At 46.0% G+C, this 15370-nt stretch overlaps 1 protein-coding gene across 6 annotated transcripts; it reads right to left on the bottom strand.

Moving 5' to 3' along the window:
• Nucleotides 1–769: 769 nt before the first annotated feature.
• COQ9 (coenzyme Q9) lies at nucleotides 770–15314 on the bottom strand. 6 transcript variants are annotated; one of them, XM_074027049.1, is made up of 10 exons: nucleotides 15102–15314; nucleotides 11576–11744; nucleotides 9126–9261; nucleotides 5410–5552; nucleotides 5040–5124; nucleotides 3712–3816; nucleotides 2337–2492; nucleotides 1944–1997; nucleotides 1665–1752; nucleotides 770–1455 (listed from the first exon to the last, which is right to left on the bottom strand). In XM_074027049.1, the coding sequence occupies exons 4-9, from the start codon at nucleotides 5520–5522 to the stop codon at nucleotides 1702–1704; spliced, it is 564 nt and encodes a 187-aa protein (XP_073883150.1). In that variant the 5' UTR covers nucleotides 5523–5552; nucleotides 9126–9261; nucleotides 11576–11744; nucleotides 15102–15314; the 3' UTR covers nucleotides 770–1455; nucleotides 1665–1701. The 6 variants fall into 6 exon arrangements, with proteins under 6 accessions (XP_073883150.1, XP_005592089.1, XP_073883151.1 ...); XM_005592032.4 differs by having other exon boundaries at nucleotides 15215–15314; XM_074027050.1 differs by lacking the exon at nucleotides 1665–1752.
• Nucleotides 15315–15370: the final 56 nt, after the last annotated feature.

The following is a 15370-nucleotide window of genomic DNA, read 5'->3' as shown; positions in this document are numbered from 1 at the left end:
TGGGCCTCAAACAAAGTGGCGGCTGCTCCAACAGACAAAAGCTCTAAAATAGAACTTGACAGGAGCTACATTTAAGAGGTGGGAGAAGAGTAACCAGATAAAGAGTTTGCCTTTGCAAAGACTGACACCTCTTCCTGAGACAGAGGGTGGGCACTGATGGAACCCTGCTCCATAGCCTGTGTCGTCTCTGTAAATTAAGAATTATGGTTGTCTGCTGAGTGTGAGATGGATGCTATGAAGGAAAAAGGAGAATGCAATGAAAACTGGAACAGCTACTGCAAAAACTTCACAGGATGTCAAAAGATACAAGGAATGAAGAGAGGTACAAAAAAGATCCAGTGGAAGACCCACAAGAGATCTGAAATTCAATTAGTTGCTGACTTCCCCCAATAATATTTAGCTGACTTAGGCAGAAGAGAGCAAAGCAGAAAACAGAGCTAACCAGACATGCAAAGGGAACCCAGCCAGTGTACAGGCTGAGAAAATTACTGGGGCTAAAGAATGTACCACTGAAATCGTCAGACAAGGGCAGCCAAGAGAGCTAATGGTCTGTGGGAAGGCTTCTGTTACCCCTATTTTACTGATGGGAAGACTTGAGCCCAGAAACGCAGAGGTACCATAACTACTACTGTGTACTAGGCAGTGGCAGCGCCAGAACACAGGTCTCCTGGCTGCCAGCCTCAAGCCTCTTCCATAACACCTCTGTCTCCCTCTGGGGTCTTGGATACCTATCATGGTTGATAAGCAAACTAACTACACAACAGGAAACTACTTCAAACATATTTATTATTTTTAGACTCAAAATACACTAATAATCCTGCGATGCATGCTGGTGTCATATGACACCAGGCCTGGGATCACACCTCTGTCCAGCAGGCACTTGTCTCGGGTGAGGCAGTTTTCTGAGGGGTTTCCCAGGAGTAGCATCTCAGGACACCTGAGAGGGAGGGGGGTGCAAGGAACACCTCTGTGTGCACACGCCTGTGCTGTGCTGGGGATGAGCTGTCACCTTGAGGTGGCATGAGGCATGCGTCACCTTGACTCTGGCTTGGGAGCCCCAAGGTTAATGGAAGGTTAAGACATGATCAAGGTGCCCATGAGATCGTGACAGGGACATGCTGGGTTTCTGTGGCTTGACTGCTTGGATGAACATCTCATTTTTCAATCACATAATTGCAGTGCAGAAAGGCATCAGGAGGCTTGGTCTGGTATTAGGAACTGAAGAAGCGGCCCAATCCCTGACCAGAACGGTAGCATCAAATGCCTTGTGGTTTCCAGGTGGCTGTGGTAGTGTCTCAGGAGTCCTTTAGTGTGTTCTCATGAACACCAGGTTACACGGATGGCACCTCATACTTTTCAAAGCTCTTTCAATCTGTCCACTCATTCTCTTCTAGGCATTGTAGCTTACACCGTTTCCTCTCACCGACGCTGGTTTAGACCTGTCAAGTTCTTGAGCTGACACAGGAATGGAAACAAAAAGCATAGTGAGGGCTTACCCTGCCTATAAACTCTAATAGAAAAGATGTAGCTTTTCTTTTTCTTTCTTTTTTTTTTTTTTTTTTGCATAGAGGCAGGGTTTTGCCATGATGCCCAGACTGGCCTCAAACTCCTGGGCTCAAGCGATCTTCCCAAAGTACTGAGATGATATGCATGAGCCACTGCACCTGGCCAAGATCCAGGTTTGCAAGGTGGCAGGTGCAGCTATGATACAGAGACTTGATATACCAGGGTCCCAGGAGTCAGTGATATCTCCTGATAAGAGGAAAAAATAAAGAAGTGGGGTTTTTGGAATCAAGACACTAGGGCTGAACCACTGTCAGCCTTATTATTAGATTATTAGGTTTCCAGGTTAGGGCTACAAAATGATGTGAAGTCAGTAACACATATATCACAGGGCTGGAGTGGGAGACAGGAGGGGCAGGGATGTGCTGGGCAGTACTCACCGTCACCGCTGCACCCATGAGTCCTTGCACCAGTGCCTCTCCTGTGGACTTTACCTAGAAGGAGTCAGTGTCAGGTTCCCTTAGACCACCAACACAAACTTAAAGTTGCGACAGGCAGGATAAATCAGGAGGCCTATAAGCCCCAAAAGGTGGAGACATGAAGGCCACATTACTGGAAGGACAGCTTTGGACAACACAATCACAAATGGGCAAAGTATGGCTCTTAGGGAAGGGCTGGCCTGAGGAAGAACCAGCCAGGCTCCCTGGGAAGGCCCTCAGGACTGTCAGCTGAGGCCAAAAGGGAGCAAGAGCACAGTCAAGTGACCAGCTGTGGCCTGAGGAGAACAGGTATGCCTTCTAAAGAGGGTTCCCCAATGGCTAGTCCCCAGCTACCTGCTTGGCAGTGTGGCCCATGTTCATTGCATCATTAATCCGGTTTTCCAGGAAGCGCCAAGTGTCCTCAAAGTCTGGAGAGGAGTCCTGCATCATCACCAGCTCTGTCGTGTTGTAGATGCCAGCCAGCATGGCTCGGCGGGTGTACCAGTTAAACTGCAAAGAAACCCACGCTACTGCTGTGGGCTGGTGCAAGTCTGAGACAGTTCCTACCCAAGGCCATGGGAACTCCTGGTTCCCTCTTGACTACTTCTTTCTCTCACAGATACATCTGGCCCTCTGGACAACACCACCATCTCAAACTTGACTGAGCATCAGAATTACCTGGTTGATTAAAAATGCAAGCTCCTGGGCCCAACCTCTTAAGAGCAGAGTCAATGGATCTAAATTAAGTGCCAGGAATCAGGATACTTAATAAGTATCCCAGATGATTTCGCTACATCCAATCCATTTTGGAACTGCTAGTAGAAAGCCTACATCTTAGGACATCTGAGTCCCAGAAGATGCTGTAATCAGCCAGTTATGACCAAACCTTGGTATGTTCATCAACAAAGTGAGGGCTGAGACAGGCTCATGGACAGATTACAATACCTGGGCAAAGCTGAGAGTTCAAGTCCCTCAGCAACTTCTGATTGTTCTGGCAAACTGCTCTTCAGAGGACCAGCTCGGCTGCTTGGTGTTTTATTCCTTTAATTTCTTTGCTTTCTAATTTCATTTTCCTACCATCTCTGTCGGCATTATATTCCCACATGGGAGAAGTTTATTAAAACACTTCATTATAACTATGGTGGGAGTTATTTCTGTGCCTCCTTATCCAGGATTCCACAAAGAATCATCACATTTTAATTTCCTTTATGAAGGTATATTTTTTAAAATTTCTTACCAGAAATATGATAACATTAACAAGTCAGATTCTTTTCTGGTGCTGTTTAAAGAGCCTTATTGATCTCTTAGCAAAGCAGGTCAAATGGGCTGGGGAAGGGAATTTCTTTTTAAAGCAATGGGTGTTTCCAGGGCATTTCTTTTTTTCAAAAGAGGAATTCTGCTGCAGAATCTACATCTTAGGAGAGAGGGAAATGATAATAAAATGGCAGCCCAATTAGCTTTGCCAATGCTAAAGGCTCTCTGACGCCTGGTGTCACCACCACAAGCTGGAAGAAATAATAACTGGTTTGTGGCTAGAATGCTGGTCCCTGAATGAAGATGACCTAGATCCCACTTTGGCTTCGTGAGGGACCTTCCTCATACCTTAGATGGGAATGACACTGCAGCCCCCCTACAGGGGCTTGTGATCAAAGAAATTTCACAAGCTTCTTGAGGCAATGCTTAACACAAGCCTTTCCCAGCCTCCTGTGGGCCTGCAGAAAGCACTCACATCAGTGGACTGGTCCCCAGCGTAATGCCACATGTCATCCACCATGCTGGTGAGCAGGCTCAGGCTGGACGGGATGTTGTGAGGGAGCATGAGGACGCTGAGGGCCTGGGGAGAGAATGGCAGAGGAGTAAGCTCTGCTCACAGATAATGGTGCATAGCTGACCAGCACCTACCTCTCCAATGAGAGGTAGTATGAGGGAGCCTGCCCAGCTCTGGTTCTCTGAGACCAGCATCTTCACCCAACAGTGTGAGTTCTGGGCAGCTAGCAATGGTGACTACAGCTGAGGAAAGCCAGGGGCATAGCCCTGTCTTACGCAAGCTCAAGCACATTCTCCATCCCTAGCATTTGGAACTGGGAATGCAGAGGGACAGAGGATCTAGACTGGTCTAAGCAAGGATGGGCGATGATACCCCAGTCTGTCACACAGAAGAAACAGCAGAGATAGGAGTCCGTTCACATACATCAGCTCCTACTGTCAAACAAAACAAGGTCCTGCCACTTTACCAATGCTACATCCACTGGGGAGGTGGTCAGAGAGGTCCTGGATCAGCTATAAGGTTTTCTCTTAGTGAGGTAGCCCGGAAGAAAACACTATGCTGAATCAGGAAGGCAGCTGAGAGCCTCTTCCACTGATTTAACTGCAAGGTGGAATGAGTCACACTTGGCCTGGGGTTAGGCACCACCGTAAGTGTTCAAATGTCTATCAACTGAATGACTGAAACTACATGCTCAGTAGTCTTCCAGCTGAGCAAAGGACACAAGATGTCTGAGTCCCTCTCACTTCAGGTGTACTTTCACTCTGTACTTTCTTCACTCAGAGAATGGCCCATACTGTGACATGCTTTAAAACAGAGGAAAAAGGAAGCTTCGGAAAAGGTGAAAAAAACCCTTGCAACAAATATGCCAATTCCAAGCATCACATTGACAATTTGACAAATCCCAGTCCTCGAGATCTAAAATCCACAGGGCTGTTATTCAAGTGAAGACAGCCAATAAAATCTTCTGACTCTTCTAACTTCCTGCATGGATTCCTGCTCCCTGCAGACCTGGTGGCACACTCAGGCCACTAGGAGAACCCCACCCAGGATGGGATCCAGTACCCGGACCACTCACATTTCCAAGAACTGAGACACAGATGGCTCAGGGTCACTCTCTTTGGTATGCCCAAGTTTGAAACCCAGCTCTACCAAGCGTACTAAGTATTCTCGGGTTTATGGAGATTGATGAGCTAAGTTCAACAGTGTACAAAGTCATCTGTGTGAAAGGTTCTGAGAATAACAAATATTAGGATTATTGTTGCTCTGGGGCCTGGATATGGACTCGGTACCCGGGGCCAGTGCTCAATGTATGGGATCAGCATTCTCAGTCTGGTTTCCACTGCATCCCTCAGGAACTGGTCTGTCTTCTTCTTCCTGGAAGAGGGAAAAGAAAACAGTGTGTCTCTGAGCAAAAGGCAGAGGCTTAGTGCTCCACAGTTTACTCAGACCTAGGGAAAAGGGTCCCCACCAGCTCCTGATGCTGGCCTGACTAAAGCTGTCAGAGACAGGCTGCCAGGTGTCAGTCCCATCACAGCAGCAAGGCTGCCCAATGCTACTTTCTTTGGGTTCTGCTTGGATTGGCCTCCTGGGGATAGCTAATAGGGCCCAAGTTCCCTGATCCTTAGCTGCCACCCTGTGTAATAATGCCGTGGGACTTACTCTGCCTGGCCCAACTGTACCAGCTTCTGCTCCTCTTCCAGCATGCGTGTGAGCCGGGCATTGCACTCGGTCACAAAATGCAGTATTAGTTCACTGCCATCCTTCCCAAACATGCTGGCCGCTGCACTGGAGAGACCTAGAGACTATAAAAGGGGAGATAGAAAACAGAAAAGTGGTGCCCAAGTGTAGGGTACATTTGTTGCCTGTTCATCACTAGAGCCTCTTCCTAGTGACAGCAGCTTGATTTTCAGTGGGACACCCCTACTCTTCACTCTGGGTCCATGTGATTTTGGTGAAACTGACCACCACCGGTCCCTCCACCCCACAAAGCCCCTTGGTGTGTGTGCAAGAGTGGAATCCAGGCTTGAATAACAAGTTCACAGAGACTAGCTCAGGGATGAACACATCAACAGGTCTTCTTTCTTTTTTAGAAACTAAGCCTTCAGCTGCTTTCTCCAACTTTGCACCTAACACATCTAAGGCCAGTCCTTCCATCTGTTGTCCAGATCCCACAATTCTTGCCTTCAAGGAATTTCACTCTCTTGATTTTGCCTATTTTCTCTTGTAAATTCACCCTCACTCTTGTTTCTTTTTCTTTTTTTTGAGACAGTGTCTCGCTCTGTCACTCAAGCAGTGGTATGACTGCAGCCTTGACCTCTCGGGCTCAAGCAATCGTCCCATCTCAGCCGGGGACCATACGCATGTGCCACCACATCTGGCTAATTTTTAAATGTCTTTGTAGAGATGAGGTCTCGCCATATTGCCCAGGTTGGCCTCAAACTCCTAGTGTCAAGTAATCTTCCCGCCTCAGCCTCCCCAAGTGCTGGGATTACACATGTGAGCCTGGTCCACTCTTGTTTCTGTACTCTTCCCATTTGTGTTCAATCATGTGCAAACTTCCATCTGTTTCCCCTGCTTGGTGCACCGTAGTTCTCATCTACCCCTCGCAGCCAAACGCCTCGCCACTTCCTCGCCTTCTATGTACACCTCGATCCACTCCAGTTGATTTCTGACCCAGTTTTCCACTCAAACAGTTGTTGCTCCAGTAACCAATGTCTAGCTGCTTAATCCACACTCTCCTGCTGTGCCTCCAACATCAGGATGCTCTGACTTAGACTTTGACAGCCCATCCTATTCTACCCTCCCCTTAAATGTCCAAGTTCCTTGACAGTCTGGACTCCCCTCTCATATGACATTATATTCTTGCCCTGGACAATCTCACTGACTTCTATAATTACTACATATATATATATATAGAGAGAGAGAGAGAGTATATATATGCGCGCTAATAATGCCCAAATGTGTATCTCTAGTCCAGCTATCTCCTCCAGTTCCCGAACTGTATGCCTGATGCCTCCACTGGTTGACTGAAAAACTCCTCATAATCAATAAAGATCAAGGCTGTACCCTTCCCCAAAGCTGGTCCTCTTCCAATGGCCTTAACCTTAGAAAACACTACCACTGTATACCCACACATGCAAACTGGCAACTCTGGTGCCATCCTGTCACTCCCTCCCATGTCCAAGCTATTCCCAAACTTACCCACTGCCATTACTCTAAGCCAGACCACCTTATCTCTCCTGGATGTCTGGCAGCAGCCCCCAATGAGTCTCTCTCTGCCTCCAATCCACTTTTCATCCAGCAGCCAAAATGAGCATTTTGAAATGCCAAATTTAATCCAGTATCTTCAATTGTTCTTAGAAGAAAAGCTTGACTCCTTATCATGACCTTTAGGGCGTTGCCTGATTTGACCTTGACTGACCTTTCCAGCCTTGCTCATCTCAAGTCTCTCTTCCGGCACTCTCTGCATGGTGGTTCTCTGTGGTTCCTCTAATGCACCATCCTTCTTTTTCTTTCCACCTTGCCTTTGCAGTTTCTCTATTTGGACTTGTCCATCCCCTACCCACGAAGTCACGTAAAGCCTATTCATTCCTCAATTCTCAGCTCAAAAGCCTTTCCTGACTGCCCTGTTACCCACCCCCTATATATATATATATATATATTTTTTTTTTTTTGAGACAAGGTCTCACTTTGCTGCCCCGGCTGTAGTGCAGTGGCATCATTATGGCTCACTGCAGCCTCGACATACCAGGCTCAAGAGATCCTCCCATCCCAGCCTCCCAACTAGCTGGGACCACAGGCAAGCACCACCATGCCTGGCTAATTTTTTTTTTTTTTGTAGAGATGGGGTCCCTCCCTAGGTTGCCCAGGCTGGTCCCAAACTCCTGGGCTCAAGCAATCCTCCTGCCTTGGCCTCCCGAAGTGCTGGGATTATAGGCATGCACGACTGTGCCCAGCCCTCCATCCCCTTGGTATGACAAATTAAACTATTTGTCATAGTTTAATATGCCACGTTTTCTTTTTTTACTGATGCACTTAAAAATGGTGCTTCTTACAACCAATGGCATCTTAGAGTCAATGAAATATGGTAGTTTTGATCACAGACAATTCTTGCCAATGGGTTGCCTTTAGAACACAACTCCCAACAACCAATTACATGGTTCATTACTTTTATATCTACAAAATAAAGCCATTCCACCCTATTGAGGGAAAAAACAATCTTGCAGCTGTGACCTGATCTAATGATCAGGTCCCTCCATGATACAGCCCAACAGCACCTTTCCTTGATAGCACTTACCACATCGTCTAAGTAAATATTTGTATATATTTTATTAATGTTGCTAGACTGGAAGCTCAACAAGGGCAGGAAGCAGGTCCATCTTAACCCCTGTCATGTCCCTTGGACTAGCACAGTGCCTAGGGCACATTATTTGCTCAACAAACATTTAAAGAATGAATCATTTAAAGGGTTTTAATTTGGAAGAACTAGGCATAAATGTTGGTAGTATGATCTTTGGTGTGATTATAGGTGTTTTCTACATTCTTTTTTATATTTGTTTGTATTGTTCAGTTTTCACAATGAGCCTACAGTGGAGTCAGAGCATCTGCATTTCACTAATGAGACTTCTGTTACCAAATGTGCACTTGGGAGTGAGAGAAGACAAGGAAATAACAGTTAAATTTCAGTAAAGCAGCAACCTTGCCCATTGGCCATGGGTAGATGCCCTGCAGCAAGCCTGGGATGGGAGATGCAACTCTGTCATCCCCTCAGTCTCTTGGATGATGGTATCTTGCTATGCTGGAGGACTCTCTACAACATGGCCTGAACATGAGCCTACTGCCTAATCTAAAGCAGCAGTCTCTACTAATGTAGGAAATGCTGTTAGAGTTTCTGGGAAAATAAGATGTGTTGGTCTCCAAAGTGGTGCCTTCTTGGGGGTTTTCAAACATCGTATGTCATTAATTCAAAACTGCATATAGATTTTTCATTTAAAAAATCAGTGTCAATCATAGAAGTGCTCTGTCATAGTTCAAAAGGCAGTATGTTTTCTGTTTTACTGATGCGTTTAAAAATGGTGCTTCTTACAACCAATGGCATCTTAGAGTCAATGAAACATGGTAGTTTTGATCACAGACAATTCTTGCCTAATAGGTTGCCTTTAGAACACAACTCCCAACAACCAACTCCGTGGTACGTTCTTTATAACTACAAAATAAAGCCAGTTCCACCCTATTGGGGGAAAAACCCAGTCAATCTTGCAGCTGTGAGGGGCTCTGAGCTGGACTGGAAGAAGGCATGAGGCCTTCTGCTCTGTCTGGTGTGACTCCATCCTGGCTCATCTTGGTCAGGTGGCTTCACCCTCACCTATACACACCTGGGCTCCTTCTGCAATCGCCTCTGCTGTCCACCCGTGGGTGGGCACGAACTCCAGGGCTGCCGTCAGGATGCGGTCCTGCAGCTGCTCCTCACTTTCATAGCCCTCCTCCTCCTCGCCGCCCTGGTCTGTATACCTGAGACAAGAGGACACAGCCCAGCATACTTCATCTCCTGGCATGTACAATGGGCCTGACCAGAAACTAGGGGCTCTGGATCTCCTCTAAGCACATGCTGGGAAGACATTTATTCTTGTGTCAGTATCAGTGTGGGGTTTTTGTGTTTGTTAGTTTTTTGTTTTTGAGATAGTCTCCCTCTGTCACCCACGATGGAGTGCAATGGTGTGATCTCAGCTCACTACATACAACCTCCACCTCCTGGGTTCAAGCGATTCTCCTGCCTCAGCCTCCCAAGTAGATGGGACTACAGGCATGCGCCACCATGCCCGGCTAATTTTTGTATTTTTTAGTAGAGACAGCGTTTCACCATGTTGGCCAGGCTGGTCTCGAACTCCTGACCTCAAGTGATCCGCCTGCCTCGGCCTCCCAAAGCTCTGGGATTACAGGCATGAGCCACCGCGCCTAGCCAGTATCAATGTTTTAATGCCAACAGAGTAAAAACTAGATCATCCTTCCCCTCCCCATAGGCACCGAGAGGAATCCAGCAAATGAGGTCATGTGGTATGAAGGCAACGCTGCACCCTGGAGTTCCTGTCTTCAGCCCTTAGCACACTGTGCTCAGAGGGTTTCTTCATCTAAACTCACACCAGACTACCTCCATGAGGGCAGGAGCAATGCTATGTTACTCACAGGGCCTGGCATGATAGTAGGGCCTCAAAAAATATTTCTTGAATTGAAATGAAAAGTACTTTAGTTAGGAAACCAGAAAAATGAAAAGGAACACTCTAATTTCAGATCTAGAGAAACTTTTCAATGGCAGGATTAGGGAAAAAAAAACCTCTAATGGAAATGTAAATTAGTATTACCTTTCTGGAGGGCAACTGGTCCCATATATGTAACAAATCTTTTTTTTTTTTTTTTTTTTTTTTGAGACAGAGTCTTGCTGTGTCACCCAGGCTGGAGTGCAGTGGCAGAATCTCAGTTCACTGCAACCTCTGCCACCTGTGTTCAAGCGATTCTCCTGCCTCAGCCTCCCGAGTAGCTGGGACTACAGCCGCCTGCCATTGCACCTGGCTAATTTTTGTATTTTTAATAGAGACAGGGTTTCACCGTGTTAGTCAGGATGGTCTTGATCTCCTGACCTCGTGATCCACCCACCTCAGCCTCCCAGAGTGCTGGGATTACAGGCGTGAGCCACCGTGCCCGGCCTGTAACAAATCTTTAAGTGTACATATCCTTTGACTCAGTGCTCCCACTTCTTTTTTTTTTTTTTTTGAGACTGAGTCTGGCTCTGTCGCCCAGGCTGGAGTGCAGTGGCCGGATCTCAGCTCACTGCAAGCTCCGCCTCCCGGGTTTACGCCATTCTCCTGCCTCAGCCTCCGGAGTAGCTGGGACCACAGGCGCCCGCCACCTCGCCCGGCTAGTTTTTTGTATTTTTTAGTAGAGACGGGGTTTCACCGTGTTAGCCAGGATGGTCTCGATCTCCTGACCTTGTGATCCGCCCGTCTCGGCCTCCCAAAGTGCTGGGATTACAGGCTTGAGCCACCGCGCCCGGCCAGTGCTCCCACTTCTAAGGAGAGATTCACACACTTTATCACATTATTTCTTATACTAGTGAAGGAAATCTAAATATCCATCAGTAAAAAACAATAAAAAACAGGAAATCTAAATATCCATCAAAAAAATCTAAATATCCATCAATAAAAAAATCTAAATATCCATCAATAAAAAAGTGTCAAATAAATTTCGGCACAGCTATTTGCTGGAATGTTATACAACTATTAAACTATGAAAAGACATTACAAATGTACTGTTGAGTGAAAAAACAGGTTCTAGAACAGCATGTAGAGTTTATACACATTGTATCTATTCTATACAAAAATGTATATATGAAATAAGCTTAGAGAAACATCTAAAAGGATATTCACAAAAATGTTAGCAGGGTTATCTCTGTAATTTTGGATAAAACTGCTTTATTTTTGTGAACTTCTCTATACTGTTTAGATGTTTTAGAACAAACAGGCACCAATTTTATAAAAACAATAGGTTATTTCCAAAGACAGCCTTGGGGTCGGGTGCAGTGGCTCACACCTGTAATCCCAACACTTTGGGAGGTCTAGGGGGAGGACAGTTTGAAACCTAGGAGTTTGAGACCAGTCTGGGCAATGTAGCGAGAAGTCATCACTACAAAAAATAAAAAATTCTAAAAAACAAAGATGGCCTTGGAAATGAAGGTAAGTATAAAAGGGGATGGAGAGGAGAGAGGAAGTGAAGGAGGAACAGACATACTGAAGCATGTGAAGTGGCCAGAAATAGGTGGATTAGTGCCTACCTGGGGGGTGGATGAGAAGACTCTGGATCAGGTTTTTCTGCCCCCTGTGTCTCAGAATGCTGCTGAGAAAATGAAGGGTGAGGCTGCTGCTTCTGCTCATCTGAAGACCTCAGCCCCACAGCTGAAGCATGGAAGGCACGTGGCACCAGGGCTGGTCGGCAACGGGTCACTGAAACAGAAACTGGGCTGGTCAGTCAGGGACATTCAACAGAGAAGACCCTTTCAGACCCAGAGTGGTAACACAGACAAGGAGGAGGAAAAGCAGGCCAGAGACTCCTCCAGAACCACTTATCCAAGTGTTGGGTCCCACACAAAAATATTGGGCAAACTGGGAACTTTGGGACATGAAGTGGTAGGAAAAGTGGTAAGCCAGGAGACAAGATCTACCTAGCATCTCGACCTGTTTCTACCACTTGTTACTTGTGTGATAACTGGCAAACAATTTTACCCCAATGTGCAGATTTTTAAATCTGCAAATTTAGAGTAATAATTTCTACTTGCTCAATGGGACCACTATGTGGCCCAAACAAAATGTAAAAGTGGCTTGTAAATGTTACATATTTATATATATTATGGCAAGAGCTCTGGAGTAGTAATTTAATGTCTCAGTCCTACTCCCCCAGTGTCTATGTGGTATCTTTGGACAAGTCACTAATCTCTGCTTTCTCATCTGCAATATCTGCAACATCCCCACTTATTTTAAGAAAGATGAGAAGTATGTTTCCTAAGCATAAATTCATACTACTTTTTTATTTCCCAACATTTTTTATTCTAAAAATTTTTTTTTTGGTTTTTTTTTAGTCAGAGTCTCACTCTGTCTCCCAAGCTGGAGTGCAGTGGTACTATCTTGGCTCACTGCAACCTCTGCCTCCCAGGCTCAAGTGATTCTCGTGCCTCAGCCTCCTGAGTAGCTGGGATTACAGGCACCCACCACTACTCTCAGGCTCATTTTTGTATTTTTAGTAGAGACAGGGTTTCGCCACGTTGGTCAGGCTGGTCTCAAACTCCTGACCTCAAGTGATCGCCTGTCTTGGCCTCCCAGAGTGCTAGCATTACAGGCGTGAACCATCGTCCCCGGCCTATTATAAAAATTTTCAAACATGCAAATTGAAATAATTATGGAATGAACACCTGCATATCTACCACTAGGTTCTACACATCTGTCATTTCTTCATCCATCTTGATTTTTGGTGCATTTGTTGCACATATCAGTATTATTCATCTCTAAACATTTTAGCATGGAAGAGTTCTATGTTCACTGTTTTTTTGAGATGCCATTTACACACAATGAAATGCATAAATCTTAAGTGTACCATTCTATGAGTTTTGACGGATGTATACACTTGCACAACCTGAACCCAATCTAAACAGAGAACATTACTGTCACCCCAGAAAGTTCTCTTATGCTTTTTCAGTCATTCCCCATTCACACTGTTCTGAATTTTTCACTCTAGGTTAGTTTTTGCTTGTCTTAGTTTTGCCTGTCCTAAGATTTCATCTACATGTACATATTTCAATAAAGCTTCTTTCACTTAGGACTATATATATGTGTGTATATATATATATTTATTTATTTTAAGTTTAAATAGGGACAGAGTCTCGCTATGTTGCCCAAGATGGTCTTGAACTCCTTGGCTCAAGCAACCCTCCCACCTTGGCCTCCCAAAGTGTTGGGATTACAGGTGTGACCCACCACACCTGGCCCACTTAGTATATTTTTGAGATTGATCCATATTTTTATGCATATCAGTAGATCTGGCAAAGATTGTCTCCTTGATCAGGCTCTAACCAGGCTCCTCTGAGCCCTCTTCTTATCTAGGCCTCAACCTTGGCCTACAAAGACTTGAACACACACTAACATAACCATCACTCAGGGCCACATACCTTACGATAACCCTACCCACCTTTAAAGTGCCTGCCTGAGAAAACTCAGGTTGTCAAGAAAAAATTTACTGTTTGTTCTGGATAACACTTAAGAAGGATAGGGCTTACGTCTCCCTCTGGGAAAACAGAATCCTAACTTTGTTAACTGCCAGCTAGCAGCCCAATCTCATTTATAATTATTCACTTTCTTGACTCTATTGAGTCCCCACCTGCCTTCCTACCTCCTCCCTCATTTTTTTCTTTGAAACACCCAGTTATTTCTGCATGCACTAAACTCAAGGTTGCGCTCAGTTCATGCTAGACCCTTTTCCCTACTGCAACAGTTATTACTGATTAAAAACGGTCCTTATCACTTTAGTGTCCAGCTTTCTCTTTGACTGATTTTTAGTATTTATCGCAGAATAGTGTTCCATAAAAAATATTATTCTGTTGCTAGACAACTGGACTGTTTCTGTGTTTGGCTACTATGAATACAATTGCTATGAACATACTTGTACTAACTTTTTTGTAGATACATACCTTCACTTCTCTTGGTAGATCTGTGGGGTCATAGGCATTACTTTAACTACACATCTTTAGTTTGGAATTTTATACAAATACAACAAAAGGGGGCTAGGCGGTGGCTCATGCCTGTAATCCCAACACTTTGGGAGGCTGAGGCAGGCGGATAACTTGAGGTCAGGAGTTTGGGACCCACCTGGCCAACATGGTGAAATCCCGTCTACTAAAAACAAAAAAGTAGCTGGGCATGGTGGCTCAAGCCTGTAACCCCACCTACTCTGGAGGCTGAGGCAGGAGAACCACTTGAACTAGGGAGGCAGAAGTTGCAGTGAGCCGAGACTGTGCCACTGCACTCCAGCCTGGGTGACAGAGTGAGACTCCCTCTTAACAACAAAATTAGCCAAGTAGGGTGGCACACACCTGTAGTCCCAGCTCCTTGGGAGGCTGAGGAGCCAGACCCTGTCTCAAAAAAAAAAAAAAAAAGAAAAGAAAAAAAAGAAAAAAAAGAAACAGAACAGTATGTGTAAAAATATCAATATTTTAATACATGTACTGAAAGATATGGCACAAATATCCATAAAACTTTGAAAAGGAAGGAGCGGATGCAAAGTGTGACTGTAGTACCACTGAGGGTCATGAGATTTTAGGTGAAATACAGGTGAACGTTTCATCAGTTATGTATGTATGCTAAAGTGTTAATGCATACATTCTAATTAAGGAAGGCGATATTAGTTTTCCATTTACGACAGTGATATGAAGTTTCCTCTTTCAGAACTCCTATTTAAAAATAAAAATACTGAGTACATAGTGGCAAAGGTGGTAAGAGAGTATCACAGAGTTCATGAAGTGGTGGGGAAACGACTAGCTTTCGGGAAACAATGGACTAGGCTCTCTGTGGCCGTGTCCACCTGTCCTTCTAGTGGACTTGGCAATGGAGTTGAGAATGGGTCTGCGACTGCCAGTTCTGTAACCAACAGGCTCAGGCTGCGTGACCTTCGTACCCCCAGCCCTCTCTGAGGCTCCGCTAACTCCATAAAATGGGGGTGACAGGCCCTGCCCCCCTGCACCTGCCCCGCAGCGGGGCAGGGCCGAAGCTAACCAGGCAGCTCGCCTGAGCCCGCGCCGATGCCCTTCACCTCACCTTGCTCGCGGGCCGCCCCAACGGCCTCTTCCCCCCACCGCCGAACCCAGCTCAAGCCGGCCTCGCGCCCCCTCCGCGCTCCCCGCCTCTCCCCGGCTTGGCAGCCCCCTCACCGGGCAGGCACCGCAACTGCAGAAGCTTCCAGCCCGCCCGGCCAAGCGCACCAGCCACGGCCGCCGCCGTCGCCATTTTGGAAGCGGGCACGTCGCCCACGGCGACGCGACGGGCAGCGTCGGGACCACTGCACTAGGAGAGCGGAAGTAGTCGCA

Source organism: Macaca fascicularis, chromosome 20, assembly GCF_037993035.2.
Source record: "Macaca fascicularis isolate 582-1 chromosome 20, T2T-MFA8v1.1".
Classification (NCBI taxonomy): domain Eukaryota; kingdom Metazoa; phylum Chordata; class Mammalia; order Primates; family Cercopithecidae; genus Macaca; species Macaca fascicularis.
Note: the sequence above shows the minus strand (reverse complement) of the source record. Positions and strands in the feature narration are given on the sequence as shown.

Bases quoted from the DNA above. Each gene is read 5' to 3' on its own strand.
- COQ9 (XM_005592032.4), bottom strand. From the start codon at position 15,290: ATGGCGACGGCGGCGGCCGTGGCTGGTGCGCTTGGCCGGGCGGGCTGG. The intron at 2,493-3,711 runs GTGAGTGCTTTC...GTTTCTTTGCAG, and splicing joins CTGGGGACCAGTCCACTGAT to TTTAACTGGTACACCCGCCG. The intron at 1,753-1,943 runs GTGAGTACTGCC...TCCTCTTATCAG, and splicing joins TCATGGGTGCAGCGGTGACG to GAGATATCACTGACTCCTGG.